Source organism: Hetaerina americana, unplaced genomic scaffold (assembly GCF_022747635.1).
Source record: "Hetaerina americana unplaced genomic scaffold, ioHetAmer1.1.p SCAF_53, whole genome shotgun sequence".
NCBI lineage: Eukaryota > Metazoa > Arthropoda > Insecta > Odonata > Calopterygidae > Hetaerina > Hetaerina americana.
Genome location: NW_027287128.1, coordinates 2,511,939 through 2,526,478, shown reverse-complemented (window position 1 = coordinate 2,526,478; position 14,540 = coordinate 2,511,939). Strand labels below are relative to the sequence as shown.

Genomic DNA, 14,540 nt, shown 5'->3' with positions numbered 1-14,540 from the left:
AAGATTAATGCAGAGTGTTTTGCTTGGCAATGGTATGTTGAAGAATGTCATAGAGGGGAGAATTTAAAGCAAGTAAGGAAGGGGCAGGAGTAGGATGGGGATGTCAGATGGAATGCAGGGAGGTAGGTAACATGCAGAATTGAAGAGGTGCTTAATGTAGGGTTGGATGGCAGGTTGTGTTTTGCTCGGAGAGATAAGGGAAATGGTTGCAGTATGGGACACTTGGTAGCTTGTGTCCATCAAAAACCTACCTTAGTAAGAAGATTGCCATTAATAATGATAGATGCTTATCTCCTACCTATTGTTTCCAAGATTCAATGCAACTTGATTACATTTGCTAATAGGCAATGTTTACTGTGATAATGTCACTATCAAACACGGTGTTGCTTATCTTAAAAGACAGATTTTCTAACAATGTGGTTATTAAGGCACTTTTGGATGGTTAAAATATTAATGATATGCCATAGGAAAAAATATATGAAGCATATAAACAATTACACTTTGCAACAGTAGTCACCATTCAGACATGAGAAGAAAATTTCAAGAGGAAATGATGAAGAATTAACTAAATATGAGACTTACAAAATATTGGAGGATTTTAATGGAAGAAATGGATAAGAGTACACAATCTTTGAGGATTATTTCTATCTTTTGGATCCACACAACTGATGAAAATAACTTTCATATTTATCAAAATAATAAATTTATTCATATAAAACTCTACACCTGCATTTATTTGATACTTGTTTTTACGTAAGTTACTATTAAGTTCTTTAAGACCATTTTATCTCTATGTTGTCCCAAGATTTAGGAGGGAAGTCAATTTGAGTTTTGTATTCTCCCCTACAAAGGCCTGTAAAAAATTTTAAAACATTACTATTGTATTCATTATCTGAGGTTAATAGCTAATAAGGAGATTAAAGTTACGATGCAACATGAAATTTAAAAGAATGATGACTTTTCAGCTGTTTTCTATTATTTGAATATCTCAGAAGAAAATATTTACATTTCTCTACACCATTTACATGGCCGAATTATTACACCTAAAGCACTTGACATACATGAAACTCCTCCGCAACCCCAAGTTGTAGTTTATGCAGAAATCAAAATACCTATCGATTCTAGAATGCCTGGATTTCTTATTTTATGATATTTTGTTTGGATAGTAAATTCTCCATTTTTGCTTTTTAGCTATCATGCTAAAGAGTAGCTTAAGATTTCTTAACCATTGGAAGCCATCAATTAATTAAATGAATGCTTTCTGACAGACAATAAATACTTCCAACACTAGACAAAATATAATAGATCAAATTTATATCCTCCAAAAATAACCCATGAGCAAAGTTAAACTCTTTAAATTTGAACTGACAATCAGGAGATTTTAGGCAGAAAATCTTTTTATGATTACATATACTGAAAGTACCTATGTGTATAATATCTTTATATATTTATACTCGATAAGTTTTTACATCAAAACACATCAATTTTTTGGTGGCCAGATCTTCCTAGGAAACCGTTGGCAGTGAAGGGAAAGGAACTTCCTGCCTCATAATACTTAATACTTGCCCCCCCCATCATGAAGTGTGAATTTCACATGCCATTAGTACTAGGTAAGCTCTACTCTCAACTATCAAACTGACCTTTGGGCTCATAACTGTGGTTTGGCTTTGGTTCTACATGTATGTTTTCTGCCTCTGAAGTATGAAAGTTTAATAGTACCGAGTATCACATCTTTGATAGAAATGAGCTCTTACGGCTAGTAATATATAATAAATGTGAAACTCCAATAGCCGTAAACAGTTTACCTTTCTAAACAAAGTAAAATTGAAATTAATTGGCTAGCGCCACAAGTCAAGAAGGGGTAAAAGGTAAAAAAGGATAATGAGGTAGGTAAAAGGGGTAAAAGGTAAAAAAGGAGAGGATAATTCACCTTTCTTATCCTCTCCTTTTTTACCTTTTACCCCTTTTACCTACCTCATTATCCTTTTTTACCTTTTACCCCTTCTTGACTTGTGGCGCTAGCCAATTAATTTCAATTTTACTTTGTTTAGAAAGGTAAACTGTTTACGGCTATTGGAGTTTCACATTTATTATATATCACATCTTTAATGATCCTTTATTCGTCAGTAAACCATTTGTTTTTCTTTTATTTTTTATTTACATGGAGATTCTCTAATCACATCGGGGAAACTATGGTAGAGAGTCGGTATAAAGGTGTGATAAAATGCAGAAAACTTTGCATCAGCATCTTCATCAGTATGCAAATTATATCAATTTACAGTTAAAAGCAACAATTCTAAATTGTCCACAACATCACAAGACAAAAAGATAGGTCTTATATACCGGTGCAGGATATGATACCACCATATTCTTACACTCCTGTGTTAGTATTAAGAGTACCAAGCCAAAGTGATCAGAATGACAGAGACCAATAATGTCAATACAGTAAATGCTTTTGGGGATAAAGTTATTAAATCATCAAGACAAGACTTCTGTCAAGTCAGAGCAGCGTTGGTATAGTTAGCCTTAAAAGATATAACGAGGATCTGAAGACATAATACGTCACCAGTTGGATGACAGATTTTCAACATTGTGATCAACACAAATAATAACTGTCCGCTCCCTTTTTAAAAAACAGCTGAGAAACTGTTCAAGCTGCTTAAGGTAAACTTTTAGATCACCGCTGAAAGATCTGCATTTTATCATGATTTTAAGTTGTTTGATAATCACTGCATTGAAAATGTAACTCTAAATGAAATCTACTAACATCAATAACATTAGTGGTAAGATGGCAAGACGCATGAAAACAAACAAAACCATTCCTGGTTGACTTATGATAAAAGGAAGATATTAGCTCAATCCTTAGGATTCATAAATGGCCATTTTATCAAGTCCAAGTCAAAGTTCATAAAAGTACAGAACATAGTAACTATTACTGATGAAAAAAGCTTAAAATTTTAGACATGCATTATTTAAGCAATGTATGTTTAAATGAAAAATTCTCACGCCAAATTCAGGTTCAAAAGGGAAGAGACTGCAATGGTGTGATAATAAATTTGATTGATAAAGGGAGTTTTAGCTGATGCATTTTCATTGGAAGAAAATATTACATGGTAGTGCATCAGATTTCATGATTTCCTAAACAAATTTTAAGGCTCTGATATCAATTTTTTTGGCTTATAATTCAATTAAGAAGTCATTTTTCATTTACAATTTACAATTATCCATTTTGGTCATTCACATCAAGAAGTAAAGAAATCATTTTTTCAGGTACTCAATATCAACCTATGAATTTAAATTTGATAAATCCAACTAAGCAATTCCCCAAGTATACATACAATGGTCAGTTTTTGGCTAATGGTTATAGGAAGGGAAGTTACCATGAGAGATAGTAAAAGAATGTGAGGGTCTTTATCTCACTCTCCTCAAATATCAGTTCCCAAAATGAAATAAAAATGAAGAAAAGCACCTGGAAATTCAGATCTGAATTAGGGCAATCATAAGTAGCAGTCCAGTAAAATGAATCCTCCCTCCTCAACTTTCATAGCATGTGGCAGTATAATAGGTAGAGAACTAGACTCCTGACCAGACCCAGGTTTGATTCTTCACCTCTGGGCGCCCTCTGATCCCACAAATTGCATGATTTTGAAGGGAAACCAAAGCAAAACAGAGAAAGGAGCAGAGTTCCTTACACTGAGGTGTGAATTTCACATGCTGTGGAATTAGTATGAGGTGAGCTCCATCCTAGCCTATCAAACCCAACTTTGAGCTGACCCATTGCAGGTTAACATAGTTTACTTATTTCCAGACAATGAAATTTTTCTGGGCATTTGCTCTTGTCAGACCAGGGGCTTACCACTAGTAAGGGTAAAAGAAAATGCTGGTAAAAGAAATTGAGACTGAGGACTAGGAAATGAGGAAGAACAAGAAATTGCACTCTTTAAAATTTAAAACGTCATTCCATCAATATCTTCTACCATTTCTTAACATTATCCAAATTATTTTTCTGTTTTTCCCCAAAAATTAAACCTCCTGTTTTGATTCTAGGAGTGCCACAGTATGAGTATATTCATTAACCTTTCACATTTAACTCACAGAAATCATTTTTTCTCATATTTCTTAGCTAAATATATCATGTTTACGGACCATACTAAAATAAAAACAGCAAATATTTCATTCCAGCATGGACAAATTAATTTTTAATTAATTTTAATTAAATTAATTGCATATTGCTAATATACTAGCACCAATAATTTTGAGTAAGAATGGGGTCAGGCAAACAATGAGCCCAAGAGCTGTGGGATTTTCAACTTCAGAAACACTCTTGCTCACGCAATACACACCTATTCAACATTTATATGAAAATTTTGAAGAATAGAATAGATTTTTGCCAAGGTAATTAGGCATGAGGGTGGTTAGAAAGGTTCTTGGAATCACCACCAGATGTCAGTGCTAGCGCTTTCCCGCATAGTAATAGGTAACCCTTTATGAGTAAACATGCAATTAGTGCTCTGGGAAGATATCTGTGGTGTGGACACCTCTTTGTTGTTGTTCCCATATAGTGATTTGTGATAGTGGAAAAAACTGAGATTCATGTAGTGATTAAATACTTCGTAAAGAAAGGTTTGAAAGCAAAGGAAATTCATGCCGACTTACAGAACACCCTGGGAGACTCTGCTACTCCGTGTTCAACTGTTGCCAAGTGGACAAACAAGTTTAAGTTTGGTCAGGACAGCTTAGATGATGATCTGCATAGCAGTGAGCCAAAATGTACCACTACCGCAGATATTATTGCAAAAGTGCATTTAATGGTCGTGGAGGATTACAAAGAGAGAGTGGAAGAAATTGCTGAAGCTGTAGAGATGTTATCTGAATGGGCATATCACATGTTAATGGTGAAATCGGATATGAGAAAATTATCTGCTAGATGGGTGCTCTGACTCTTGATTCAGGATCACACATCGGAATGGAAATTCTAAACAATGTTTGACCCATTTTAAGAGCAACTAACAAGATTTTCTGGGCCAGTTGGTGAGCACAGATGAAACTTGGGTCCACTAATATACCCCAGAGACATAAGAGCAGTCAAAGCAGTGGAAATATGTTGATTCACCACCACCAAAGAAAGCAAAGGTAATGCGGTCAGCCGGAATATTGATGGCTTCAGTTTTCTGGGATGCGAAAGAGATTCTGTTGATAGATTATCTTCCCACTGATAAAACAACTGGACAATACTACCCTCCTGGACCAACTATGACAAAAGATATATGGAAAAAGCTGCCTGGCAAGGAGAAAAATTATCTTTCAACCTAGACAATGCATGCCCACACACAACTGGTGTTACCATGGCAAAAGTATGTGAACTAAGATACGAATTATTGCCACATCTGCCTTATTCACCTAATTCGGCTACATCAAATTTCCATCTCTTCCCCAGGCTCAAATTGTTCTCGGTGGATGGAGATTCTGTTCAACCAAATAACTAACAGCCGAAGTAGTAAGGCACTTTGCAGGCCCGATAAAATCTAATTTTCAAGATGGGATCAAGAACATCGCTGGACCAAGTGTATTCGTGTCCAGGGGGATTACAGTGAAAAATAAAAAAGCTTCACTGAGTTCCCAAGAAATTGTAAGCTTCATTCAGGTAAGTTGTTTATTTCTAATCCACTCCAAGAACTTTTCTAATTAGCTTAGTAAGTTCTAATTACATAATTCTAATCCCTCGTATCATTATCGAAAGAGAAAATGATGGAATTACGAAGGCAATTAGCATGCAGAAAGAGATGTCATTATTTCTCCTTGGGATTGATACTACCTACATTAGTGGTGCTTATGGGAAATGAAAATGATTTACATGTTACATTTCTCCTTATTGAGGTAAAAATACAATATGTTCATATTAACTGATAAAATTGATTGCCTATTTAATGCTAGTCTCCAAAATACCAGTGCAACTATTGTAGAATATGCGAGGAACCACTCAAATTCCCACAAATTTTTCTATCACCTATCAATAATGCTGCAAAAATTACTTGAAAAACTACACAACTACCCTTGGGAGGGCAAAAAATACAAATTTATGCCTTCAAAGGTGTTTCTTGTGGTACTAAGGTAGTAAGTTGTAGCAAGAAATCCATCATTTCTCATCACTTTATCTCCATGTGACCTTTCGTTTGGTATCTTTGTTGTCATAAGTCACTACACACTATTCAAAGTTACCTTTGACATAAAAGTGAGCAATTATTTAAAAAATCAGTCTTTAAAAAATTGGCTCATCAGGGAATTTACCCAATTCATTCCTAATTGCTCATGGTCATAACTGTTCATTAAATCAGCACAAGGAAAAAATAGAATAAAAGATCAACATTACCTTTAGTTCTTCTTGTCTGCGATATGCTCTACTCATCCATTCCTTCCTTTCATCTTCAGTCATTACTGGCTCTCGGGAAGGCGCTCCATGTCCCTTCTTCTGCAGTTTCACCACAGCTTTTGTTTTTTCATTTTTTCCGACATAATCCTTGAGTTTTTTATCAGGAAGCATTTCTTTGCCAGAAAACCAAAGTTGAGCCATGCTTATTTCAATGACCTGAAAAATTAGATTGATTATACTATTTCTGCTCACTGAAAATTGTCGTGAATCACAAGGCCGGTAATTTTTGATACTAATAATAACATATTTTCATTCTATAGATCAATGCAGACTGGGTAATCATCAAAGAGTATAACAAGGGCAATTCAATAAGTAAGGTCTCCTATTTTTTTTTTCATGAAAAATCAAATTTATTCTTAACTTTGCGTACATTGTTGGAAAGGTTGAGCATTAAGCTATTTTTCTACACATTCAGCTTGACGATCAGTCACTTTTTGCATCCTTGTCAGCAGCTTTTTAATACCAGTGTCGTACCTTTCTCCTGCCACATCCCGAAGCCAACTGATGACAGCTTCTCCGATATAAATTCATCCCCATTTAATGGAAGTGTACGGTGAGAAGTGTATGGACATCAAAAACGTGCAGAAGTGGTACAGAGAGTTTTTTGATGGCCGGGAACACATCCACAATGAGCAGTGGTCGGGGCAGCCGAGTTTGCTGGAATCAACGGTGGCTCCAATTGACAAGATGGTGCGCAATAACCAGAGAATTACCCTTCATGAGATAAAGGAAGGCTTAATGAAGAGAGTGGCTACTTCTCTGTGCAGAATATTGTGTCGGAGGTCCTTGGTTACAACAAGGTGTCTCACCAAAGGAGTGTATTTGTATCATGACAATGCACGTCCACATCTGTCACATCAAAGGACAACCCTACTCAATGAATTCGACTGGGATATCATGGACCACCTCCCTTACAGCCTGGATGTTGCTCCCAACGAATACCACATGTTTCCCGCTATCAAAAAAAACCATGGAGGACAGAAATTCAAGTCAGATTAGGAAGTGCAACAAGCAGTCGTCAGTTGGCTTTGTGATGCAGTGGGAGAAAGGTATGACGCCGGTATTGAAAAGCTGCTTACAAGGATACAAAAAGTGATTGATCGTCAAGGCGACTATATAGAAAAATAGCTAAATGGTCAGCCTTTCCTATGGTGTACATAAACTTGAGAATAAATTTGATTTTTCATGAAAAAAAAATAGGAGACCTTAATTTTCGAATCGCCCTCGTACATCATCATAAAATGTTACCCTCTTCATCATATTTCCAAGGAACTATAACATTTGCTCACAAACATCCCTTCTCAAAAAAGGACTGAACTTAAAGTCAAGCCTTAATAGTTCATCGCCAAACATGATTCTTAATCTAAAAAAAAATTAAAAGATCAGGTGGGCCTACACTGAAATATGTAGTAATCTAATGACTATCATTGCATGTAACAAAATTTAATGCGATAAGAAAAGTCACCCTTGAAACAAAAAGAAATTACTCTCTTAAAGGACAAAACAGACCTTCAGCTAGAATTAGGGGTATTAGCCATCTTGAAGTTAAGAAGTGGTCCAGAAATATAATTTAGAGATAAATTTTAAAAGGGACAGAAGAAAAGGAAGTTTGAAAAATATGAAAATGCAGCAAGACTGTAAGTTCAATAGCATATGTGCTTGTTGATGCAATTGGATGAGTTTTAGCTTAACAGAATAGTGCAATTTGAGAAATATATTGAGGAAAATGTAATTCCACATTTTATTGATTGATTAAAACAATTCTGACTAATTATACTGTCACCAAAACTATCCAACAAATTTAAGGATTAATGCCAATAATACAGCATTTTCAGGTAATACTCCTTTGGCCAATAATTGTGTTATCATGTGGGCAATCACAATGACCACTTATCTTGTTTTTTACAACCTATTCACATATTCACAGTAAATAAAGCCTAGCCCCACAGCCAACAATGCCCTTGTTGACATTATTTTTTCTTAGATGAAGTTAAACAGTTGTATAGAAACGTGGCTTCCCTTTCCTTCTCTCAACTAGTTTTCTTACGAGTAATGCAGGTTATGAGCTTGAAATTCGAAGCAATTAATATTACTGTAGCATTGAATTTAATGCTAAGGTACTAAGACGAAGGTCAAATGCATAATTTGTCCCACATAAAAACTAAACAGGAAAGCTTGAACAATATATATGTACATACATAAAGACTATTAAAACATGAACTAACTCATTTCATCATGCATTTCTCTGATAACTGTCAGCCCTAAATAAATCAGAGAGAAAGTAGTTTAAATGACAAAAGCATGAAAAATATCCATGATTGATCAAAAGTCTGGCTAAGAAGAGTCACACAGTAGTGATTGCTCAATAAATGAATGAATAATTTTTGAACTTAGCACCCTCATCCAACAAATTGACATACTCCATACAGGAATTCTGACCACTTGCCCTTTTTTATATTTAGGGCTCTGAGATGAAACACCTAAATGGAACAAATAAATAATTAACGTCAGAAAAAACCCTCCCTTGTTTTGAAGCCCATTTTCATATTTTCTATGGCTGGTCTCCTTTGAGGTTTCTCTACATAGATCGCCACATAATTGGTAAATGATTTTTACAGTTATATGAATTAAAAATTAGAAGTTCATCTTGAAAAGCAAGAGACCATGGCTCATACAGTGGTGACAGTTCAATGTACTCTACCATTAGTTAAGACTCAATATTATTATCTTTCGGTGAAGGTACACCCAATGGTTCCTACAGAGTGACATCTTTACAGCTATGTAAAATGATGAGAATGCCTTATACTAGCAAAATGTGATACCATAACCATGAGACCACTAGATATAAAGCTATAAGAAGGGGAAAAACAGTATTACTAGAGAAAAAGCTCACACCAATGCAGAACAATTGCAATATTAATTAATAGCAGATAGATAAATCTCCACATTAATTAAGCTTAAAGTTTAACTGATACAATAAAGCATTATGACATTATCAAGTATTCATTGTTCCATTTTCTTCAGTAAACTGATTGAGACTGGATCACTGCTATTATAATTTTGCACACGTTGCTTATAAAAATCATTTCTATGTATATACATGCGTATTGATTTAGCAGAAGGGTTGGAGGATTCTGCACTTCATTTTTCAGTTGTTATTTTCAAGGAAGAAACATGTAAAATCACGTTTGACACATTCTTTTAAAAAATAGTTGAATGTAATATATTTTCAGATTCACCAGTGTTTGTCCCAATCCCGTCTCAAAACAGTTCCTGTCCCCCTGATTGAAATTAAAACATTAATTAAATATGTTACATTTCTTATTTCCCCAGGCCTACATTATATGCTGCCACATGCTGATGCTATGTTGACACATGTTGAAAACTAATATGTCATATTTTATTAATTTCCAACACCTAGTTATCTAAATGTTTGCGATATCAAAATTGTTTACCTGCAACAAATATATTAGACCAGGTGCTATTCAAGTTTTTTCTACATCAAGCCAAAAGATACACTATATTCAATGCTGCAGTAACATGTAGTACTGCATAGACTGTAGCTTTTGTAGACCAGTATGCCAAACATTTTTATTACGCTGCATGCTCTCTGTATCATTTAGGGTAATTCAGAAATTTTCTTTACAAAGAAATGGCAGAATATGAACAGCAGCAAGTGAGCATTAAATTATACTTGGAAACTGGAAAGACAATAAATCAATTCAGACCATATTGTGACAAAATAGTGCAATCCTATTCAAACTGACTACAAATGAATACTATGTTTGTTCTAAGCATCATTTTCATGGCAGAAACTCAGAGAACAACTTGAAAGTGCATACAAAAATGTTGAAAACACACGAAAATGTTTCATGATGTGTATGAGATTTCTGGTCTTCCTTGATTACTATGCATATTCCAGAGAATTTTGGGTGACAAATTGAATGTGGGAAGAATGGCAGTCAAATTTGTGTAAAGATTGCTGTAATGATCAGAAGAAGAATCACACATAAAATCAGACAGAATTTTAGCAATGGGGCTATACTACCACTCATTTTCTTCTGGAAACAGTTTGCCTGATTTTTTCTGATGGTATTGCAACTATCACTCCATCATTTTTCATGACTTTGTTAGACTGGAAATTAATCTCTGGTTAATTTAACAATATTAACTTCATTAATTCAGCTGAAATTACTATAATCTTTACCGGCCCTGCTAGCATTGATGGATGAGCAGAATGAGTCCCTCATAGTGTTGCCACCAGCCTTAAACCAGAAAAAGAAGAGAGCCAGAGGAAAGCACTAGCTATCCACCCTCAGTAAAACAACTTCTATTCTCAAAGAACTGGTGTGAAGCCTGCCTCAGAATAAATTATTTATAATTTGATTATTTGTGATGAAAGTTTGGGTGAAAGGGGATGACCATGAAGCTAAACAACAGGAGCCTCAGTGAAATACTCCAATTTCACTGAGGCTAAGGAAAACGTTTCTCATGAGAATAACTGTCAAGTTGTGGATAAGTCTCCTATCCCTCCAATCTACTCTTATTATCTGCAATAAATTTATTGATTCTACCCCATTAATTCTATCAAATGCCTTATTGAATTCTATGAAACAGAGATGCATCCTGATTGTATTCTCTGTTTTTCTCTATTAGTGATCTCGTTACTGCAATAGCATTGTGCATGCCTCTCCCCTTCCTGAACACAAATTGATTATCTCCTAAGTAATCATTTGCCCTGCTCTCTATCTTCACGTCGATGCTCCTGAGAACCATTTTAGCTGCATGCAAAATCAAACTCTTTGTTCTGTAGTCCTCACATGATGTAGCCTTTAACTTTTTTGGAATAGGCATTAACACTGACCTGACAAAGTCTTCTGGCTAAATTCCTCTCAAATAAATGTTTAAAATTAGTCCATAAAAACTCTTCATTCTACCTCATCTCAATAGCTAATATTAATGAATCAATTACAACTTGGGCCATTCCTGGTTAATAATTTACCTCAAGTGAATAATGTGTCCCTGCCAAATCCTCTGCATTTTCAAACTCCAACCTTATTGGATCATGGGGTGGTAATCCCATGGGGTAAACAATCATTGTTGCTCCACGAAGAAGATCTAGTGCCTCTTGAACCATTTGTAAAGTCAGACAAACTCCACGCTCCACTTGTTTCTGAAATAAATAAAAGCAGGTGTTTCATTTCACTTCTCATACTCTGTGTCTACATTACACTCGGTGATCTTTTAAAAAATGACAAACATCTTCTTTTATGTTTTAAATATAGTTTCAATTTGTAGTCAATCGAAATTTCTAAGTAAACAACAAAATATTCAATGCCAAATGCTTTCATAGGCAACCTAATCAGCACAGGAATTTGCTAGACCATCGACGGCATACATTTTCCTGAAATTTTTGTTCATTGCTTGACTTCATAGAAAAGACATTTATCAATGTGTCTGTTAAATGGAAAGCTTGAACTTTCTGAGAATCAAGCAGAAAGTTCAGACTTGACTCGCAGAAAATATTTAAATGGGATAATGTAAAGTAAATAAATATGCACAGGAAGTGCCTCTTCAAAATAACCCCAAATCAAACATGGTGAAACTCTGAATGGATCAGTTGCACCAATTGATTTTTAATGCACAGATCCTCCACAATAAGGCTCAGAGATATTTCCAGGACACATTGGAGTCATGCAGCAGGAAATTGACCAAGGAGTTAACCATCAAGTTTTTCCCTCACACACTTGCTTTCTAAGACAACTCAACCCAGCTGCTTGGAGAGATATACTGGCATCTCTAGTCATACTCCCAGATCACAATCACAAAACTCCACCAACCCACATCCCAATCTTATGTTCTTCCAAAATGGGTACATGCTCACATCGACTACCTAAAACATTTAAGGTAGTCAATGGTTCATTTCAAGTTTTGCTTATGATGATGCATAGGCATTGAAAAGCACATTATATTTTCAAGAATAAATAAGTGGACAGTACTACTTCAACAGTATCCTAATTATTTTATGCAATCAAATTCCACCGTATGGCCAAACTAAAACTGTAAGTTTAACAGAACATAGAAGGATGTCTCAATAGCCTTACCTTTGATAACATTGCTTTTGCTTCTTCAATAGTCTTGTTTAAAACATCCTGCATTTTCTCATTTGGTTTCTTGCCATTTCTTCTTCCTACTGGATCAACCACTTGGGTAAACCCTCCACTAGGTATACATTTTTCACCCCACTCATCTACCAGTTTTAGTTCAGACACTTGCTCATCTGTTAATCCTTGCATGTTAGGTGGTAGACAGGTGCCAGAATTGGCAAGGTTTTCCATTTCTATAAGCAAAATTTGAGAATATAAATTCCAGCCCACAAAAATTTACATGCAGTTTTATTTTCGTTAGGCACTCTTGATAAAAATATTACTGCCAAGGGAAGTTGAGCAACTTTTTAGATAATTAGCAGATGGATATTTCTGAAGCTAAATAAAAATTATACAGGAAATGGCCATCCCAGCATTACAATATCTACACAATCCTAGCCTTTCCAAATTTATTAGCATAGAAAACATCTGCATTAATAGTCTACCCTTCAGGTAGGTTTTGAATAGAAACAAACTTAATAACCTTATATTTTGTAGTCTTGCATAACAAGGCACAACCTGACACCCAACACAACAATAGGATGTTTTGAATTCTGCATACTTTCTATCCAATATTCCGATCCTCTTACTCCATCTTCTTCACTTGTCTATGTTCTCCACTCTGTTACACTCTTCCAAATTCAATAACCCATCAAACTCTCTTCATGCATCTTCACTGACTCCTTTGGATTTATCCGAGCAACCCTCTCTCCTCCCCCACCATGCCTAGGGCCTCCATTTCTTTTCCTTTCCATTCAATTTACTTAATTCTTTCCTTCTCCACAACCACATTTCAAAAGCCTCCAATCTATGCCTTTCATCTTGCTTCAATTACCAAGTTTCGACTTAGTAGAAAGCCACCACACTTTATATCAAGGTTTCCATTAATCTTTCCTTAGTTTAAAATTAAACTTATTGATCTATAGTCCTCACATACCTGCTGCCTCTCCATTTCTTATGATGAAACTAACACTTATCTGATGAAACCTTCTAGCCAGAAAGCTTATACAACATTAGATTACAAGCTGAGCACACTTTCAGAAACATAACGTTTCAGTAGTTGAAAAAAATTGAAAACAATAGCAGGTCAAAGGCATCAATTACATCTAATGATTTAATTTTAGAATAATTCAACTGATGACTCAGGTTGGTAACTGGATGACCCTGAAGACCCTATGTCCATATTAAAAATAAGAATTTATGTTTCTTTCGGCAAAGAATAAACAATAAAATGAAAAATTCCTTTAGAAATGCCACTTCAGCATGCAGTCATTAACACGGATGTAAGATAAAGAACTTGCACCTATATAATAATACACCATGAAAACATCAATAAATGTGAAGAGAATTTAATTATTGAATCTCCCAACTGTGGATTAGAAGTGCCCATATTAATATGGTAGCATCTAATTTACTTTAAGCACCTTCAGAAATTTAGATAATTGAGATGATTTGGGGGAAAGTTCTAATGGCTTACACATCTCATTAGAATTGCTAAAGATCTTGTGCTCTACTTTAATTCTCAATTTAAGCTATTTACTCAGATAAATCATCACAAATAAGAGTAATAATATTCCTACATATGTAGCAAGATATGCTTATTTAGAGAGCAGTTGAGATACCTCCTTACATACTGAAAGTGTAAACTTTGTCTAGATAATATAGAGGTATATAAATATGGAGCAGTTCAATGAATAGCTTAATGAATGCGCCATTATCTTACGGAAGTTAAAATGTGCTAGAAAAGCACAGAATGCCCAATAGTTGTAAGTTAAGAAATTTAAAGATTTCATCCATTGTAGTACAAGTGAATAACACAGGATGAGCAATTCAGTATCCATTTATGACAATGTATTGCACGAGGAAATCATTAAAAAATAAAAATGTAATGTCCATTGGCTTTACCTGTAGAAGCTTTAATCACTTTAAAATTTTATAAAATAAAAGGTGGAAAGAAAGAGAAC

At 34.9% G+C, this 14,540-nt stretch overlaps 1 protein-coding gene across 2 annotated transcripts in view; it reads right to left on the bottom strand.

The window, feature by feature from the left end:
* The window catches only part of LOC139694734 (cilia- and flagella-associated protein 298), a 191,438-nt gene that overhangs the window by 165,907 nt on the left and 10,991 nt on the right, over window positions 1-14,540 (bottom strand). Inside the window, exons 2-5 of one of the 2 annotated variants that reach the window (XM_071593237.1) lie at window positions 12,535-12,770; window positions 11,433-11,603; window positions 6,371-6,586; window positions 743-853 (exon numbers count right to left, since the gene is read on the bottom strand). In XM_071593237.1, the coding sequence (XP_071449338.1) occupies window positions 791-853; window positions 6,371-6,586; window positions 11,433-11,603; window positions 12,535-12,770 (686 nt within the window). In that variant the 3' untranslated portion in view covers window positions 743-790. Of the gene's footprint in view, window positions 1-742; window positions 854-6,370; window positions 6,587-11,432; window positions 11,604-12,534; window positions 12,771-14,540 lie in introns of those variants that run through there. The other variant, XM_071593236.1, reaches the window with a different exon arrangement.